At 46.9% G+C, this 21705-nt stretch overlaps 1 protein-coding gene across 1 annotated transcript in view; it reads right to left on the bottom strand.

Annotated features, from left to right (window-relative positions):
• Positions 1-20332: 20332 nt before the first annotated feature.
• LOC149274949 (ciliary neurotrophic factor receptor subunit alpha-like) overlaps positions 20333-21705 on the bottom strand; it is a 73665-nt gene continuing 72292 nt past the window's right edge. Inside the window, exon 8 of the mRNA XM_089505075.1 lies at positions 20333-20480. Coding sequence (XP_089361201.1) covers positions 20333-20480 — 148 coding nt within the window. The remainder of the gene's footprint in view (positions 20481-21705) is intronic.

Raw genomic sequence — 21705 nt, 5'->3', positions numbered from 1 at the left:
ATATCCAGCAAAACACACATTAACATAAAACAAGATATTGGGACACAAACCGCCTACTTAATCTGCCTCCCAGAGACAACAGGGGCAGTAACGGGATTAACAATACAATAGGGGGGGGAGACTGATTTATACAACATTAAACTGAAACAATGGCGGCCTCTCCCTGGTGGCAGATCCTGGCTGTCTGCCGGAGATAATCCCCTCAGCCAGTGATGAGATGATACTGCTGGGGGGGACACAGAAGCCTTTACAAACCCAGGGCCCATAGTCAATAGGGAGGAGGCTGGCAGTCAGGCTTCTCCAGTGGCCCCAGTGATGGAGGCTTCCGTCACAATGATAAAAAAAATATTTATATATATTGTTATTTCCGTGCAAATAATAAATATTATTATTATTTTTATTATTAGTATTATTTTAAATATCTGAATTAAAAAAGAGCTGGAATGACTCAATTTTAGTTTTTTTCTGTATTGGTTTTTTACATTTTTGTTCAGATGGAGAATAAATTATTTTTGAAGTTGGTCTGAATTTTTCATTTCTTTTTAACCCCTTAAACTGTATGTTTTTATTATTATGTTAATAATCTGTGTGTCTATTTAAATATTTAAAGGGCCGGTGCAGTGAAAAGGGCCATTCAGGATTATTATTGAGAAACAAGCAGCCAATCAGGAAGCATCTTCTGTTTACATGGAGTCCTGTTGGTCATGCGCAGGTCTGGTCACAGTATGAGCGCCGTTGTGACATTTGTATCACGAAGCTCCCGTTCCAAGTCCAAGTCAGCCTCTGAGTACCGAAGCTGCCGGTTGTCGCAATAAACCGCTGAGATATAAATCAGGTCGTCAGGACTGTACCAGCGAATCCAGGAGTGTTGGCAGCTATGCAACAGCCTCTTACATAAGCAGCTTTATAAGGCGGAGCGCAAACTTTATAAAAAGCATCGGAAAACTAAAATAAAAAAGAATGAAACGCGCCCAACGTGCTGGTAACGAGCGCCGGCAGCCCGGCACCAGATTTCCTGCCAACGCAGCACTAATCACACGCGTGTAAAGCCTTCTCTAGGAGATACGGTATCGGGACTGGGGAACAATGAGCTGTGGGTCTGGCGGTATGATATATGGGGCCGGGGGGCAAAGAGCCCCCCTCACCCCGGACTTGGACCTTTATTGTGGAAAGTCTGGGAATTCCTTAAAAAAAAGCCTCTAAGAAACTCCAAATGTGACAAATCCGTAAACCGGAATATTTGCCAATTCCAAAAATAACCTTTAGAGCCTCCAACTGCTGAACGGAGTAGTCATTACAGGGAACATCCCATCGCCGGCCTCCTTATGTGCCGGATCAGGGGTCCCCAGAAAGAGAGCGCACCCCGCTTACTGCGCGGCAGTCCTGTCACCCCTTAATAACGGTGGTGACGCGAACCAAACATTAATTACCCTCTCGGGATTCTTACAAATAAATCTCAGCTGATTAAAATAACAACAGAGAGAAGTCATGTGACATCTAAGCATCCCGACACGAGCATAATAAAGTAAAACTAGAAATATTGCGTCTAATGATACATTTACAAAAGTGTTACATCCAGCATGGGGCTAAGATGGCACTGATAAGCTGTTTGGGGGGCTAAGATGGCACTGATAAGCTGTTTGGGGGGCTAAGATGGCACTGATGAGCCGTTTGGGGGCTAAGATCATGGCGCTCACAAGCTGTTTGGGGGTAAAGCTGGCACTGTGGGACATGTTGTTTGGTGAAGATGGGAGTTGGGGTCTCCCCAGGGAAGATTTTGCACCCCGTGGGAGCACATTGAGAATCTCCTGCTTCAAATGTTAAGGCTGGGAAGGTCTCGAAGTCTTAAAGTCCTGAAGTCCTAAAGTCCTAAAGTCCTAAAGTCATGTCTCTGCTGTCAGCGTTAAGGAGCCTGCAATGCTTTCCTTAAAACGTCCCTGTGATACATTTATTATTCCATCACCTCCTGGGGGGGCACGGTACCTGCGCGGGGTCCGGGGACAGAGGCCGCCGGCTGATATCATACGGTGATCCGTATCTCAAGTATGATGGCTGAGAATGATAGGACTTAAAAGCCAGGGCAAGGTTCACAGCTAACCCTGCCTGCTTCTATTAATTTACTTAAGGGATGCAAGTAACACACAACATTAACACAACTCTCACAACTCTCAGCCAGCACACTCATAGTAGTGTCAATGCCCTTGAAGAAGGGAAGACATCCGTGTCCTTGACGTGTCCCTCTTCCCGTGTGCGGGCACCATGTTTCCACGGTCACTGAATGTATGGAATGCGTGCCGTGAAGATACATTCCCTGCGAGGAGGAAGGAGATCCGGAGAATTCCATCAACGACAGATTTATAGCTTCATAAAACGGCTTCATCCGACCACAGAGAGGGCCACGGGGGCCACGGGGGCCACGTCCATAAGGGACAGCCGCATGTGCAGAGATAGTCACGGTATCTGAATTATTATTATTCACATTATTATTACTATTATTATTGTTATTATTACCAGTATTATTATTTCTCACATTATTATTATTATTATTCACATTATTATTATTATTATTACCGGTATTATTATTATTATTACCGGTATTATTATTATTATTACCGGTATTATTACTATTATTATTACCGGTATTATTATTATTATTTCTCACATTATTATTATTATTATTACCGGTATTATTATTATTTCTCACATTATTATTATTCACATTATTATTATTATTCACATTATTATTATTATTACCGGTATTATTATTATTTCTCACATTATTATTCACATTATTATTATTATTACCGGTATTATTATTATTATTTCTCACATTATTATTATTCACATTATTATTATTATTATTATTACCGGTATTATTATTATTATTATTTCTCACATTATTATTATTATTATCGGTATTATTATTATTATTACCGGTATTCTTATTATTATTATTTCTCACATTATTATTATTATTACCGGTATTATTATTATTTCTCACATTATTATTATTCACATTATTATTATTATTCACATTATTATTATTATTACCGGTATTATTATTATTTCTCACATTATTATTCACATTATTATTATTACCGGTATTATTATTATTATTTCTCACATTATTATTATTCACATTATTATTATTATTATTATTACCGGTATTATTATTATTATTTCTCACATTATTATTATTATTATTATTATCGGTATTATTATTACTGGTATTATTATTATTATTATTTCTCACATTATTATTATTATTACCGGTATTATTATTATTTCTCACATTATTATTATTCACATTATTATTATTATTATTCACATTATTATTATTATTACCGGTATTATTATTATTTCTCACATTATTATTATTCACATTATTATTATTATTATTCACATTATTATTATTATTACCGGTATTATTATTATTATTTCTCACATTATTATTATTCACATTATTATTATTATTATTCACATTATTATTATTACCGGTATTATTATTATTATTTCTCACATTATTATTATTCACATTATTATTATTATTATTAAATGCTGGACAATTATCTTCTACATAAAGAGGGTTAGGCGTAAAAATTATTCAGCTTACAAAATTCCAAACTTCTATCACCATAGTAACCAAATAAAACGGTCCAATCATCAGAAACATTCCACCGGTTGTTATGGTGACGAGAGAACTTTCTAATCTTGGCACCTTTTGTAAAAAAAAAAAAAAAACACAAAAAAGCCCCTCTATAAACATATCTGGGGACTGTCAGGGTTCCCCCGGAGTCTCAGGTTTTTGCACCAGTCTCAGGGTCTCGGGGCAGATTCTCCGGGTCACTCAGTCTGACTCCTTCTTATTCCTCCCCGTTGGGATCATATAAGACTCCCAGTTGGTACTTTTGCTCCCAGTATGTTATGGTTGATATCCCTGCTTGAATGCAGGTGACTCCATTAAGTGTATCTTTAAATAATGACAAATCTTGATGGGCTATTAAAGGGTTAATACTTCAAGTGTCTCGGGGGCAACTCATTAAGAAAGTATCCCCCCCAGCCAGTGTTCCCTCTAAGCTGTGCGTTTGTGCATGCGCATAGAATTTTTAGAGTGCGCACAGCAGTTTTTCCCAATAAAAAGAATATATATATTTTTTGATAGTTTACGCGGCGCGGATTTTGTGCGCGCAAAGAGAAATTTTCTGCGCACGCCACCTACGAAAAATTAGATGGAACATTGCCCCCAGCCAGTCTGAACTGTAAGCTCTGCGGGTCAGTCTGACAGCTGCTGCCCGCGGGTTCGTAGAATCCATGCTCAATGTGCGTGGAGGGAATGGGGAGGAAATACCGCCGGGGGGGTAATAAGTTTAACACATTCTGGATATTCTGTGATGTTATTTCACTTTCCCGGTCACAGAAACCTCGGCGGTCCCTTATTCAGATCACTTAATATCCGAACGCACTTCGTAAAGCACTGAGTACATAAATGTATACATCCGTACTACTCCATCCCATAACCCACACCTGCCACTAATAGATTGTCAGCTCCTGTGCGCCGGCCCCCCTCGCCAGGCGGTACTAGTTATGCCTGTTTACCTGTTGTACGGCGCTACAGAATATGGAGGCGCTATAAGACCTGATGAATAATTCTATCCTCCGTGTGGGCAGTCAATGCCTCACTTTAACCCTCTCAGAGCCTGGTGGGCGCTGCACGGCACAGCAGGGGTTAAGCCATTAATAACCCCGCGTTGGCCGGGTGTATATATAAACTGCAGCAGGTAGCACAGTGGAAATATTACAAATACCACCTCCCCCCAGAGGGGGATCGCTCCGCTGTTTATAATGATAAATCCCGTGTACGGGAAGGACTCCAGTTCCTTTTAAAGGCAAAAATGTCAGCCCGTTCCGCACTCCGCATAAGGACAGGGCCGCGGCAGGAAGGGGCGGGGCAGGGGTGTTATTATGGGATGTGTGTTTCGGTTACCAAGGCGGAGGGGTACGTTACAGCCGGCCAAACGCCGCTATCATCAGAAGCGACATCGCATTTAAATGCACCGTGTAGCACTGAACCACGCAAAATGGGGTCCCTTCCATAATTATTCCGGGAACGCGTAATTGTCATGTGACTCAGATGCCAAAGAAACAGAAAAAAAGCTTCTTAAAAGTTTCTGTGTTGTTTTTTTTATGTGATTAACAAGGACGCTTTTAAAAGTCCAAAGTAATGGGGGAGGGGTGAGAAGAAATTCACGGACACCTCTGCCGGTACACGGATCCGATTCCAAGCAGCCCATCTGTTAATAAATAAACTCTTTGATCACCATAAATCATCGCTCACACTCCGCTCGGAGCTCACACTCACACTCTGCTTCGATGGCCAACGTATTAAGTCAGGAGGATAAGATGTCCCTGATTTTAGGAGACAGTCCCTTCCTTGAGGTTCCTCTTCCCAGAAATATCCCTCCGAAAACTAAAGGTAAATTCCATTAGAAAGTAACCGAAGTCCGTTCCTCCATAGACTTTCATTAACCATAGAGTCCGGCTGGGTGAGTAAAACCCAGCCGTTCCTTGCTTAACGCATTCAGCACTCTACGGAGTCAGGGAGTCAGGAGAATTTTACTTGAAACGGTTTAAGTGGCGCAGAATTTATCCGCCAGACGTCACAAAGTCATCAGAAATCCACTCAGAACAAAAAACGTCTCCGGATTATTCGATAAAGTATTTGGTCAACTTCCCAAAAATACAGAAACCCAGAACCTGCCGGCAGATCGGCCCCCGGCGGCCCCCGTCTAGACTGTAAAGACTCAAACCTTAATCAGTCGTTGGTCTCATCTTAGATTCAGGAGCCGTATGTCTATCCCATGCATGTTTCATACCCTCACTGTATTACCCTCTACACCTCTGCTGGGAGGCTGTACCACTTAGCTACCACCCTCTCAGTAAAGTAAAACTTCCCTCCATTCTTTGTATCTATACCATTACCCATAATGCACTGCCCGGCAGGGACTGCTATGCTGCGGCTGATTCACGACCCAATACTAACAGGACAATCATCCGCTCGCTCGATGTCGCTCTCCTCTCAGCCCAGAGGTCGCCGTCCTCCACCCCGCCGCTCAGTCATTCCCACTCCCGCTGCTTGTGACGGATCGCAGGCTGTTCAATGCCCCCCCCCCCGATCAGTCACCATCCGCATACATCAAAGGTCCCATTATGTGCGCCTTTCGCTGCGGACAAAGCGGGTATACATGCAATCAGGTGACTCACTGCAAAGCCCTCGGGTCACCAATGGGTTAACTTATTCAATCCCCAAATACTCTGTGACTTTATATTTAAGAATAAAAAACAGTAACAACCCCAGCACTGTATACAGTAATATAACCCCCAGCACTGTATACAGTAATATAACCCCCAGCGCTGTATACAGTAATATAACCCCCAGCACTGTATACAGTAATATAACCCCCCCAGCGCTGTATACAGTAATATAACCCCCAGCGCTGTATACAGTAATATAACCCCCAGCACTGTATACAGTAATATAACCCCCAGCACTGTATACAGTAATATAACCCCCCCAGCGCTGTATACAGTAATATAACCCCCAGCGCTGTATACAGTAATATAACCCCCAGCGCTGTATACAGTAATATAACCCCCAGCGCTGTATACAGTAATATAACCCCCCGCGCTGTATACAGTAATATACCCCCCAGCGCTGTATACAGTAATATAACCCCCAGCGCTGTATACAGTAATATAACCCCCAGCACTGTATACAGTAATATCACCCCCAGCGCTGTATACAGTAATATAACCCCCAGCGTTGTATACAGTAATATAACCCCCAGCGCTGTATACAGTAATATAACCCCCCAGTGCTGTATACAGTAATATACCCCCCAGCGTTGTATACAGTAATATAACCCCCAGCGCTGTATACAATAATATAACCCCCCAGCGCTGTATACAGTAATATAACACTCCCAGCGCTGTATACAGTAATATAACCCCCAGCGCTGTATACAGTAATATAACCCCCCAGCGCTGTATACAGTAATATAACCCCCAGCGCTGTATACAGTAATATAACCCTCCAGCGCTGTATACAGTAATATAACCCCCAGCGCTGTATACAGTAATATAACCCCCAGCGCTGTATACAGTAATATAACCCCCAGCGCTGTATACAGTAATATAACCCCCAACACTGTATACAGTAATATACCCCCCGCGCTGTATACAGTAATATAACCCCCAACACTGTATACAGTAATATAACCCCCCAGCGCTGTATACAGTAATATAACCCCCCAGCGCTGTATACAGTAATATAACCCCCCAGCGCTGTATACAGTAATATAACCCCCAGCACTGTATACAGTAATATAACCCCCAGCTCTGTATACAGTAATATAACCCCCCAGCGCTGTATACAGTAATATAACCCCCAGCGCTGTATACAGTAATATAACCCCCAGCGCTGTATATACAGTAATATAACACCGGACCGCGTATTATTCTGCAGCCCCCCCCCAAACACCTGGGTTGGATGTAGATCCCTGTGAATCGTGGAAATTTGTCCAGATCTTATGGAAAAAGAGGCCGCGTTTATTTACTTTTCTGATATGTGGAATGTAAGAGCGAAGTCACAATTCTGCCGTTAGATGAGGTCACAGCGCTGCAGAGAGATCTGGCTAAAGTCATTACGATGTCATTTGCCTTATATATATATATTAAAAAATTACTAAAACATGAATATAATCAATGCATTATACAGGGGGCCGGACACTGATTTATCTATACATTATACAGGGGCCGGACACTGATTTATCTATACATTATACAGGGGGCTGTCACTGATATAACTATACATTATACAGGGGGCCGGTCACTGATTTATCTATACAGTATACAGGGGGCCGGCTCGCTGATATAACTATACATTATACAGGGGCCGGTTCGCTGATTTAGCTATACATTATACAGGGGCCAGCTCACTGATTTATCTATACATTATACAGGGGGCCGGTCACTGATTTATCTATACATTATACAGGGGGCCGGTCACTGATTTATCTATACATTATACAGGGGCCGGCTCGCTGATTTATCTATACATTATACAGGGGGCCGGCTCGCTGATTTATCTATACATTATACAGGGGGCCGGTCACTGATTTATCTATACATTATACAGGGGTCGGCTCGCTGATTTATCTATACATTATACAGGGGGCCGGTCGCTGATTTATCTATACATTATACAGGGGCCGGTTACTGATTTATCTATACATTATACAGGGGGCCGGTCACTGATTTATCTATACATTATACAGGGGGCCCGCTCTGCCCTTCCTGCAGGAGAAGCCCGGGTTGGCCGTCATAATGAATAAAATCAGGGAGAGGGAATTATTTATCTGAAGGCGACCCGTATGCTGTTCATGGTTTAGTGAATAAAGCCCGTTCATATGACATCATTTTTTCTTGCTGTCACCCACTGGGCAAAAGGTGACAGAATACATAATGGGGGGGGCGCACCATAGCCGCACCAATTCTCGGGTTCCCCTATCTAAAGAGACAGTCAGTTTTGGGGCAGCCCTCTCATGGTGTTTGCCAGCTGAGCGCCCTGACCCAGCAGTGTTGGTCCTGCGCAGCGGGGCAGCCCTCTCATGGGTATGGTGTTTGCCAGCTGAGCGCCGTGACCCAGCGGTGTTGGTCCTGCGCGGCGGGGCAGCTCGGGAACGCCGTGTTCTGTTCCTTCGCATTCCCGGGAACTATTAAAAGGTAAAAGCAGACGGCGGGTGACAGCTTTTTCCGTCCGTCTCTCTGCTTCATCTGAAAGTTCTGAAAAATGTAGGAGGGTCCCTGGAAATAAGTCGGCAGGCCCCCCCCCCCCCCCCCCCCCCCCCCGCCACATGGACTGACTGCTGCTGTTACCCCCGGTGGCTATTAATCACCCGGCTAACTGCCCCCCGGGGATCTGGGAAGCGTTTCAAGCTGCGACCCAAATATCCTCTTCCTACTGCGAGGCCGGAGAGAGAGAATCCACCGCCCTGTGCATGATTAATATTATTCATTGGTTTATATAGCGCCATCATAGTCCACAGCGCTGTACAATAGACTGTTATAGGATATTCTTAAAAGGGGAATTTCCACAGAAAACTTTGGCACAAAAATAAAAATAAATAACCAATAAACATTATTATATATAGCGGAATATAGCAATGCCTTCCTTACTGGGCTTTCCTTAATCAGATTTATCAGAAGAAGCTGCAGCTTCAGAGCTGCAGCACGCTGCCTCCTACTTTGGGCTACTTTCACACAAGTATTGGCTGCCTGAAGCAGCCAATCGCTGACAGAGGAATGCCAAGTAGAAGAAGTAAAGCATACGGTGTGCACAGTGCCAGAGAGCTGCGATAAAGGACTCGATGTGCTCAATATCAGGAAGCTGGAGTAAAGCCTGAAATGACTTTCATCCGTACTGATCGTGTGCACAATGCCAGGCTGCTCCTGAAAGCCCCGGCTGTGTCCTGGAAGAAGGTCCGCGCTGGCCTCCGTGCGCCCCTTTTGCACGTGGGACAACACGGCAGGATTTCATCAAAGACGTTATTGAGCCAGAAGGAGCTCAACGTCGGACAACAAAATAAATAACGGAAATGAAAGCGTTCGGTTAGGAGGGGCGTCTGGCCAATTTGGGGTTATTTGGATTAGAAAAAAAAACCACCTACCAGGGGGTTATAATTATTAGACGCAAATAAATGAAATTTAAATAAGGAGATTTAACTGGGAAACCATTCATTTCATCATTTCGCCCGGCGAGGCGGGGGGCGAGCGGGAGACGGGCGGCTTCCATGAAAGGGTGGTAATGAGTGACGTTTCCTTATTTGCATTGGAGGCTCGTCGTCTCAGGAAGGCTTTTAGGTTATCGGGAAATGTTAGATTTGTTTGTAGCTGCGAGTGAAGCCTGGCCCGGAGTAAGCGTGTGCGACGGCCCTCAAATGCTTTCACCCAAGCGTTACCTACATGCCTCCTCTTCTACCGGCTCCCTCTGGGGGCTATTCACAAAGGTTTGAGTTCATAGATGAGTTGAGTTCCTCAGGCCAACTCACCTTAGTTTCCCTGAAGTGATCGCCACGGTCAAAATGACCACGGATCAACTTCAAGACGGCCAAGACGTTCCAAAGCCAACCTGGATTTTAGGAGAACGCCATTAACTTCCACAAGAGAAATCTTGACGACCGAGTCACCGGCGACCTGACCGCCGTCCCGCGTGATCTTTTCTGCTGCCAACCCAACAGCAATCGAGAACTTAACGGAAACTCAACGGGGGCTACTCGACCCTTGAAAAACAGATGACGCGCCGCTCATGGTGGCGGAAGGTTTTGATTGGTCACATTCCTTCTCAAACTGAGGCTCTGTGTAGGGTGTGAGGGCGTAAAACTGTGCGACAATGGAGAGGATTCGCCACATTTACGATGGAGCCCAGAAGAGAATCCAAACGGGGCAGCATGACACACAAGTGGCACGATGGTCAGGGCAGGCGGCAGGGGAATAGCACTGACTAGCAAGCACCTCTGTACCTCGCCAGGTGATGAGTGGTACCCGGATGTTGCGGCCATAGCTACCCGCATTTTCTCAGGTTATTGGGAGCACCCAGGTACCCGTCTGCAACCTGGCTGACCCAGGGACTGCTGAGGCTATCACCTCCTCGACTCTAACCACGGCTGCCGGCAGGAGGCAGGTAACCCAGTCAGCAGGGTTGGTGAACCGGAGCAATTCTGGTCTGAAGAGCTCCGGTGTTTTGTTTGCCATGGTTCCTCAATGGCACCGAGCGCCCGGCACCAATGGGAACAAAGCAAGCAGTGTCACCATGTAACACAAGCCCAACGGGCACCTTATTACATATACAGGTTCCGGCAGTTGGGGCTGTGATTTATAAGCCGTCTTCCGACAGCCTGTCCTGGCTGCCAGCGGTTATTCATGTATGAAAATGTGCCGCATACCTCGATGACCCCATACTCGGCACATCTGTGCTCCTTCTGCTGCCGCAGGGAACCAATTATTGGCGAATCGCGGCTATTACAGTCAATTAGGAGGCGTGAAACATCCTCGTTACCGCTTCGGGATCATGATGTCACTTCCTCCGGGCAACAATTTCCTTTTAAAGGGACAGTCGCGCCTGAAACGCCCGGGATTTGATAAATTTTTTTAAACCAACAACCCCTTTCCTGCAGCCGCGAGACCAGATGGGGCGACGGTACATAAAAAAAAATCCTACAGTAAGGGCGGTAAAGATGCGGAATTCGCCGGCTGTCGGGATCGAGCCGTCAAAGGCGTTTCTGGATGATATTTTGTATCAAAGAGAGAAATCGAATAATTAATAAATATAAAGAGATTTTTGGTGTACAGAAGAATTTGTGCAATTTAAAGATAAATCAGGATTCCGTGGGATTGGCCATTCTGTGTCACATTGTACATGAACCGATTTGTGATTGGCTGAGCACGGTCCTTAAAAAAGACCGGGATTGGGCTAAAGCTTAAAGCAGAAGGATGGGAAGGATGATAGAATCTGAGGAATAACTCCAGATGGCGGCCAAAAGCTCCGGTTTACATGAAATAAAAAATCTTATTTACAACCCGATCCAGTAACCGGTTACCGGGCAGAGAACGGCGGGCAGCCGGCTATTAGCCACCGAGGCTGCAACCCGGAGCCCTGTATATATTTATCATTTATTTATCAGATTCATTATTTTTTTAAGGCATGTGTTTCCGTTAGAAGGCGTTCGATCTGCTCCCTGCGCATGCACAGGATCCCAGTGGATCCTCAGGATTTAACCCTCCCCGGATCTGGCCACCAGCACGCCAGCCCGCGGAATCCTGGGTAAATTCTATGCGCTGTATAAATAAATGATAATAATAGCGCGTTCCCTACAGCCTCAGCATGAAAAATGATCATTAAAGGACCTGCAGGAAACAAATAAAAGTCACTTAGCTTAAGTAGAAGCTGCAGCGCTAGGGGTAGCACAGTAATGATTCCAAAGCTTCAAAAGCCGTGCGAGAATACGGAGAATACCGTGGATGCGGGGAGCCAGCTCTTTACATCAAAGTCTCGGGGATTTTCATTTCCACCCGATCCCCTCCAGCTGGATTCCTGCCAGTCTCAACTCGCTCTCCAAGTCGTTTAAGTCACTTCCCAGAGATCCCGGCACCCAAACAAGCAAACAAATCCATTCCGTTCCCCTGTGCAGCTCCCTCCCCCAATTCCATCCCACTTCTGGTGGGAGGCTGTTCCACTTATCTACTACCCTCTCAGTAAAGTAAAACTTCCTTCCTCTGCTCCTCTAGTGTTAGATTCCGGTCTCTTGTTGTAACTTTTCTCCTCCTTTGAAATAAATTCCCTCCTGTACTTTATTAACCCCTTTATGTATTTAAATGTCTCTCCCCCCTCTCTCTTCCCCCCCCTGTCTGTCTTCTCTTTTCCAGGTGCAAAAAGACATAAAAAATATACACAATTCAGCCCAAAATCTAAAAGGGAAAGGTCGCTTTTATTATTACTATTATTACTATGATTATTTTATTATTATTGTTAATATTATTATTATCTTTTATTTATATAGCCCCAAATATCCCCGCAGAGCTTCTAACAGTCCCTACATTCATACAGGACTAGAACTAACAGACTAAGACAAACCGATCCATTAGGTAGGGAGGACTGGGCTTGTGAGCTTACAATCTCATACTGATACTGAACACAGAGCATCTCATAAGAGAGACGATGAAGGCGTAAAGGATTCTGGGTAATGCCAATGACACGTCGTTCCACCCACAGAAGACATTAATGGCCCCTCTAATAAACTTCAGCAAAGCCTCTGAAAGAATAAAAACCTGGAACCGGTTAATGAGGTTCTGTTGTTATGGCGACTGCACCTGTTTACACCTTAAATTGTTGGGTTTGCTGTTTGTTGCGGGGGATGTTTACGCGTTTCCTCCGATTCCCCAAAACCGGATCTCACTGACAACTCCGACCGAATCCACCAGAATCCACCCAAATCCGCCCGAATCTACCCAAATCCGACCGAATCCACCCAAATCCGACCGAATCCACCCAAATCTGCCAGAATCCACCCAAATCCTCCCGAATCCACCCAAATGTCCCCAACTCCACCCGAATCCACCCAAATCCGACCGAATACATCCAAATCCGCCCGAATCCACCCAAATCCGACCGAATCCACCCAAATGTCCCCAACTCCACCCGAATCCACCCAAATCCGACCGAATACATCCAAATCCGCCCGAATCCACCCAAATCCGACCGAATCCACCCAAATGTCCCCAACTCCACCCGAATCCACCCAAATCCGACCGAATACATCCAAATCCGCCCGAATCCACCCAAATCCCACCGAATCCACCCAAATGTCACCAACACCACCCGAATCCACCCAAATCCCACCGAATCCACCCAAATCTGACCGAATCCACCCAAATCCCACCGAATCCACCCAAATGTCACCAACACCACCCGAATCCACCCAAATCCGCCTGAATCCACCCAAATCCAACCGAAACCATCCGAATCCATCCGAATCCACCCAAATCCGCCCTAATCCAACCAAATCCGACCGAATTTCCCCTCAAATCCGACAAACTCCACCCAAATCGTAGGTCGTGGTCCTCGGCTTCGTCTTACGTTCTGGATCGTCTGCAGCCTGTGCCACCGAGGCTTAAATACCCCAATGGACGAACCAGTTGGGAAATTACGGCCAGGAGTGGAACAAGAACCCAGAACAGAGAGAATGGAACCCATCGCTCAACCAGGAACACTGCGGGGGGGCGCAGATCGACTAAACCAGAGGCGAGAGAACGCGGACGATCTGAACGGATCCAGAATAACCCGGGCTGTTTAAACGTCTGAGCGCATGCAGCGCGTACAGCGGGGCATTGGGGTAAATCTTGTGGCCGGTGGCAGCGCTCCCAGCGGGCAGTGAGATACAGAAACATCTGGTGGTAACTAAAGCCCTACCTGCCCCCCCCCCGGGGTCTGCAAACGGGGCATCAACCCAAAAATCTTCTACATGCAAAATGACAAAAACTTATTTTTTTTTAACAGTTATTTAATGCATTTGCATAAAAACTGCGCCTGGCGGAACGCGTATCAAAGAGCGAAACGCGGCGCATTAAGGAAGTTGTGACTTTTTATTATTTTATTTTGTTGTTATTTGGTTATTTCTGTAATTTTTCATCCCGTGCAAACCTAAGATTTATTATCGACAAAAACTACTGGTTTTAAGTTGCAGAATCTTTTTTAACCCTCAACATGCTGGACAGATCTGGGATCAAACGTGATAAGAGTGTGCTGGAGTGTTCGATATTTTAGCAATATTACCCCCCAAAAAAATTATTTTCTTTTTATGTTTTTGTCGTTATACGTTGGATATCTGAGAAAAAACAGTATATTATTATTATTATAATACTTTTATTATAATTTATTATTTTTATAAATTATTATAAATTCTTTTTATTATTATTTATTATTATTATAAATTATTATAATTATTTGTTGATTTTTTTGTTAGAACGTATTCATGAAGCTCGTAGATTTTGGGGCCGCTGTTATATTTCGCGTTTTTCTACATATTTTATTTTTCCGCAGAATTACAAAATTCATAAACAATCTGAAAATACCTTCACGCTTCGCAACAAATCAACAACATTTTTGGGTAATTTTCTTCTGTTTCAATATTTTCCCTTTAGTATAAAACCCCCATTTTTTACTTGGAGGCTTTGCACAAATTTCTCATATACTGCGCCGCGCACACAACTACTCACATAACATACTGCACCACACACACACTACTCACATAACATACTGCTCCGCGCACACACACTACTACTCACATAACATACTGCACCACACACACTACTACTCACATAACATACTGCACCGCGCACACAACTACTCACATAACATACTGCACCACACACACACTACTACTCACATAACATGCTGCACCACACACACTACTACTCACATAACATACTGCCCCGCGCACACACACTACTACTCACATAACATACTGCACCGCGCACACAACTACTCACATAACATACGGCACCACACACACACTACTACTCACATAACATACTGCACCGCGCACACAACTACTCACATAACATACGGCACCACACACACACTACTACTCACATAACATACTGCCCCGTGCACACAACTACTCACATAACATACTGCCCCGCGCACACACACTACTATTCACATACAATACTGTGCCACGCACACACTGCTACTCACATAACACACTGCACCGCGCACACAACTACTCACATAACATACGGCACCACACACACACAACTACTCACATAACATACAGCCCCGCGCACACACACTACTACTCACAAAACATACTGTGCCACACACACACAACTACTCACATAACATACTGCGCCGCGCACACACACTACTACTCACATAACATACTGTGCCGCGCACACACTACTACTCACATAACACACTGCGCCACGCACACACACTACTACTCACATAACATACTGCACCGCGCACACACACTACCACTCACATAACATACTGCCCCGCGCACACAACTACTCACATAACATACTGCGCCACGCACACACAACTACTTACATAACATACTGCGCCACGCAGACACAACTACTCACATAACATACTGTGCAGCGCACACACAACTACTCACAAAACATACTGCGCCGCACACACAACTACTCACTTAACATACTGTGCCGCGCACACACACTACAACTCACATAACATACTGTGCTGCGTACACACACTACTACTCACATAACATACTGCCCCGCACACACACACTACTACTCACATAACATACTGCGCAGTGCACACACACTACTACTCACATAACATACTGCGCTGCACACACAACTACTCACATAACACGCCATCCGCTACACGTCATGGGGAATCACAGAGACATCTGACAGCTCAAGGGTTAAGCTTCCAACCCAGGCAGGCAGAGCTGGGTAAGTACTACTCCCGCTCCTGTGATAAATGCTATCAGTCTTACCTTACAGGCTGTTATCCAGCAACGGACTCCATGCTGTGAGTCGGTTTCGCTCTGTCCTCCTCTCTCAGCAGACTGTCTCTCTCCCCCCTGTCTCTCTTTTCTCCCCCAGCTGTTTGTCTCTCTGTCTGAACTCCTCCTGACTTCTCTCTCCTTCTCTTTTCCTCTCTTTCTCTCTCCCCTCCTCTTCTCCTTCTCTTCCTTCTTCTCCCCTCCTCTCTCCCTCCCCTCCTCTCTCTCCCTCTCAGTCCAGGCAGCCCCCTCGCTGAGACCCCCGTGCTGAGTGGGGAGGGGGTGGAGGCCGGCACCCTGTCCCATTGGAGAGTCTGACTGCCTGTCTGCAGGGCCGGGGCAGATCTTCCTGTGAGTGAGTGGGGGGGGCAGGAGGCAGGGGGGGGCAGAAAACACTTTGTACTAAGTGACCCCTACCCTCCGAGCTGAGTCACCGACCCGCATTCCTCACACAACACGGAACACGCGTGCAGAATACACCGGGACACGCACCGCTCCTAATACACAGACACCGGGACACGCACCCCCTCCTAATACACAGACACCGGGACACGCACCCCCTCCTAATACACAGACACCGGGACACGGAGCCCCTCCTAATACACAGACACCGGGACACGGACCTCTCACCCCTCCTAATACACAGACACCGGGTCACGCGCCTCTCACCCCTCCTAATACACAGACACTGGGACACAGACCTCTCACCCCTCCTAATACACAGACACCGAGACCCCCTCCTAATACACAGACACCGGGACACGCGCCTCTCACCCCTCCTAATACACAGACACCGGGACACAGACCTCTCACCCCTCCTAATACACAGACCTCTCACCCCTCCTAATACACAGACACCGGGACACAGACCTCTCACCCCTCCTAATACACAGACCTCTCACCCCTCCTAATACACAGACACCGGGACCCCCTCCTAATACACAGAAACCGGGACACGCGCCTCTCACCCCTCCTAATACACAGACACTGGGACACGCACCCCCTCCTAATACACAGACACCGGGACACGGACCTCTCACCCCTCCTAGTACACAGACACCGGGACCCCCTCCTAATACACAGACACCGGGACACGTGCCTCTCACCCCTCCTAATACACAGACACCGGGACACGGACCTCTCACCCCTCCTAGTACACAGACACCGGGACACACACCCCTCATAATACACAGACACCGGGACCCTCACCCCTCATAATACACAGACACCGGGACCCTCACCCCTCCTAATACACAGACACCGGGACCCTCACCCCTCCTAATACACAGACACCGGGACCCTCACCCCTCCTAATACACAGACACCGGGACCCTCACCCCTCCTAATACACAGACACCGGGACCCTCACCCCTCATAATACACAGACACCGGGACACCCTGCCCCCTCCTAATACACAGACACCGGGACCCTCACCCCTCATAATACACAGACACCGGGACCCTCACCCCTCATAATACACAGACACCGGGACCCTCACCCCTCCTAATACACAGACACCGGGACACCCTGCCCCCTCCTAATACACAGACACCGGGACACGGACCCCCTCCTAATACACAGACACCGGGACCCTCACCCCTCATAATACACAGACACCGGGACCCTCACCCCTCATAATACACAGACACCGGGACCCTCACCCCTCCTAATACACAGACACCGGGACACCCTGCCCCCTCCTAATACACAGACACCGGGACACGGACCCCCTCCTAATACACAGACACCGGGACACGGACCCCCTCCTAATACACAGACACCGGGACATGCGCGGTATTATGTGACCACTAATCTAGGCCCTTGGTAGAAGAGCTGACAGTCGTTTCCGCGTGACGCGTGACGCTGTATTACAGGGATATAAATGTTTATAGAAATGGTGGAATTTATCATCGTTTGGGACAAAGAAGGAATAAAGAGAGTGAAAGTCTCGTAGATGAGAATTTATTATTTTGGGGGCCGGTAAGTCGGCTGTGAGATCCCCGCCGGTCTCCGATGCTGGAGGCGCCAGATAATTCCAGAGACGGTCTGGAGGACGGCGCTGTCAGGGAAGCACCTTAAGGGCTTTTTCCTCCCCAAATTATAGTCATTTCAGAGCAGAGAAGAGAGACAGGAATGTGAATGGAGAGGAAACTAAACGCAATATAATATTATCCCCTGGCCCTGATATTACCCCAATCCCCTGCCCCCCGATTTAACCCCAGTCCCCGGCCCCCCATATTTCCCCCGGCCCCTGATATTACCCCAGTCCCCAGCACCTTATATTACCCCCGGCCCCTGATATAACCCCAGTCCCCGGCCCCTGATATTACCCCAGTCCCCGGCCCCTGATATTACCCCAATCCCCGGCCCCTGATATTACCCCAGTCCCCGGCCCCTGATATTACCCCAGTCCCTGATATTACCCCCGGCCCCGGATATTACCCCAGTCCCCGGCCCCTGATATTACCCCAATCCCCGGCCCCTGATATTACCCCAGTCCCCGGCCCCTGATATTACCCCAGTCCCCGGCCCCTGATATTACCCCAGTCCCTGATATTACCCCAGTCCCTGATATTACCCCAATCCCCGGCCCCTGATATTACCCCAGTCCCCGGCACATATCCCAGCAGCCACGGCAGGTATGTCAGTGATTAGGAGATTGGGGGGCTTTGGGTGAATGAGTGCTCCATGATGTCATAACTCTACCCATATATTTGGAACCACTGGGGGTCCCGGGAATCTGCATCCCTTTCTTTACGCATTGAGGTTGTGACCCCCCCCGACCCGGGTAACTACGTGACGTCCGCTAAAGGGTCTCGTTCTGCTGCTCTCACTTCTATGTAGAACAACATATTTTGGTGAAAGTAATATATATAAATATTCTTCATGGAACGATCTCGGAATTCAAAGTCTTCCCTTTTAATGATTCGTCCCCAAAATCTGTGTAATTAATAATTATATAAATATAATCAAAAGAATCAACGGATCTCAGCAGAATATTACGGGCCAAACTGCACACAATGTTACCAGAAAACAAAAGAGCGGAATCTAACACTACAGCGTCAGAGACTGAGATGGAATGGAAGGGAGTTTTACTTTACTGAGAGGGTGGTGGATAAGTGGAACAGCCTCCCAGCAAAAGTGGTAGAGGGTAATACAGTGAGGGGATTAAACATGCATGGGATAGACATACGGCTCCTGAATCTAAGACGAGACCAACGGCTGATTAAGGTTTGAGTCTTCACAGCAGGAGGAACGGGTGAGTAGACGGGGGCCGGATGGGGCCGATCTGCTGGCAGTTAATAGGTAACTCCAAACTCTAGGAGAATATACATGGACTCTCTTGGTATGCCAGGTGCAAATAAAATTATAAATTATTATTGTTTTATATAGCGCCATCGTATGCCGTAGCGCTGTACAACGGCAAACAGGCCCTGACAGCAGTATATAACATAATAATTCGACTTTCAGAAACAAGGGGTGAGGAGCTTACAATCTAGAGGTTGAAGTGAACCTGAAGCTAGAGGTTCGGTGAGTAAACCTGCTGGGTAACCGACGGCCCCCAGCGCACGCATACAAACTACCCCCAAAATGCAGAGTGTCGTTTGTATAGTGTGAGTGTGAGGTATGTGTCTGAGTGTATGTGTGTGTGTCAGTGTGTGTGTGTGAGTGTATGTGTGTGAGTGAGTGTGTGTGTGTGTGTGTGAGTGTATGTGTGTGTGTCAGTGTGTGTGTGTGAGTGTATGTGTGTGAGTGCGAGGTGTTAACATGAGTTATGAGCTGTTACGGGAAATCGGTAATAAATGCGTGAGTTTAGCTCTGATAAATTTTAATAAATATTCCTCAGTTTCCCTTTTACCCCAGTTTGTAGTTTTTTGCCCCATAATATAAAGTTTTCAGGCAGCTGCATATCAGCCGTTTGTATGATTCTCGCTCCGTTATCTGATCCCCGATCTACTAAACACTGCGACTCCTTATCATACTGCCTGTGGGGAACAATAGAATGGCTCGGTCTTAATCACCCAGTCGGACTCTCTGACTAATGAAAGTCTACAGAGCTTCCTCTTTAAGAATCCAAGAGGTTTCAGCATTCAATAAAACCTTAGAAATCCCTTTTGCCCTGCGGGGGGGGGGGTTTAATGCAGTTTTTAACCCCATCTGTGCCGGAGGCATGCTGAAGGTGTTGGTGAAACATGTCGTACAGATGGATCGACCGTGACCGTCTGCCGTCAGCTCCGTCTTAATCTCCCGCAGCCTCACAAAAGCCCCTTTGAGAGGGCGAAGGTTTTTGGCCGGAGACCCCCTCGAGCCGCTCCGCGTTGGGCTCTGTTTTCGCCGCTGGTACACAGACCCTCTCTTGTTCCCGGCGGGAGCCCCTCTCTCGCTTCCTGCGGGGAGCAGCGCGGCGCAAGACAAACACCTAAACCATGCGTCCAAACACGCCGTGATTTATGCCTGAGCTACGAGCCGCGAAACATCTGGAGGGGAAGGAGGGCCGGGGAGCTGACGCTTTAAACAGGGATTAAGACACAACAGGGCAGACTTTGTGCCGCACGACCCGAGCGCGGCCCCCCGGCGCCCCCGCGTGACAGAAGGCACCGGCCCGGAGCACTTGGCCCCCGGTTACATATTTTTGTTAGGAGGAGAGAAGGCGAGCAGAACGGCCAAGACTAACAGCCCCGGTCAGATGTGTGCCGAGCGCGGCGCGGGGCCGTCTCTATAAAAGAACCCCTTCTGCGAGGCAGGTGTAATAACACGGCCCCCCCGGCCCCTCGCCCGCCAAAACGTGCCAAGAAAAAGAGATTTTGGCGCTAACGACTTCCAAAGCTTAATACGGCGAGCGGCTCCGAAAGGCCATCGGCCGCTTTACGCCATCGAGCTGTTAATGCCCCTATTAATGGTTCATTTTACACAGAGACGTCCCCCCCCCCGAACCCTTCATATGCCTAAAAATAAATAAATTATTATAGAAACATAATGATAAAATGAATTTATTTCCGCCGTCACTGTGCCTCTCACCCTCGCTGGATTTGCGAGTTGATGGCGAGGGCCTGAATCGCAACCCCTCGGGACCCCTATGAACAAAGGCGGCTGAGGATTCCCCCTCCACCGCCATCTGTATGCACTGGGGGGGTCATTAAATAACCCCGGGGGGGGTATAGCCCTAGATCCTGTCCATCAGTGGCCCCAGGCGGTTAAAAGGGGATGGATGTCCATGGTGGGCCTATAAGTGGAGGGGCAGGTGGGGATTTTTTAAAACCATTTTTAACTTAACCCCCTCTATGCCAAAGGACAGAGGTCGGGGGAGGGTAGGCGATAAGAGGCCACCAATTTAACCCCCAACCGAATAAGGCAGAGGGTATCGACGGGTTCTAAACCCCATCCCATGCGCAGACGATATACCTGGTGCTTATCCCATGGAGACAGCCGGTTTGTACGATGTACCTGACAGCAGCCGTTTTCCTACACTTTTCCTAAGTGGTTATTCCTCCCCATTAAATTAGGAGAAGTGAGATCAATGTGGGTCAGGCAAATGCAGATGAGATTTGGGGCAAAATGTTGCAAAAAAACGTAACTTCCCTGAGACACAAAAGCGGACTTTTGAGACATTAC

This window comes from Sceloporus occidentalis, unplaced genomic scaffold (genome assembly GCF_023333645.1).
Source record: "Sceloporus occidentalis isolate IW3139 unplaced genomic scaffold, rSceOcc1.0.p SCAF_308, whole genome shotgun sequence".
Classification (NCBI taxonomy): Eukaryota; Metazoa; Chordata; class Lepidosauria; order Squamata; family Phrynosomatidae; genus Sceloporus; species Sceloporus occidentalis.
This window is presented reverse-complemented; position numbering and strand designations above follow the sequence as displayed.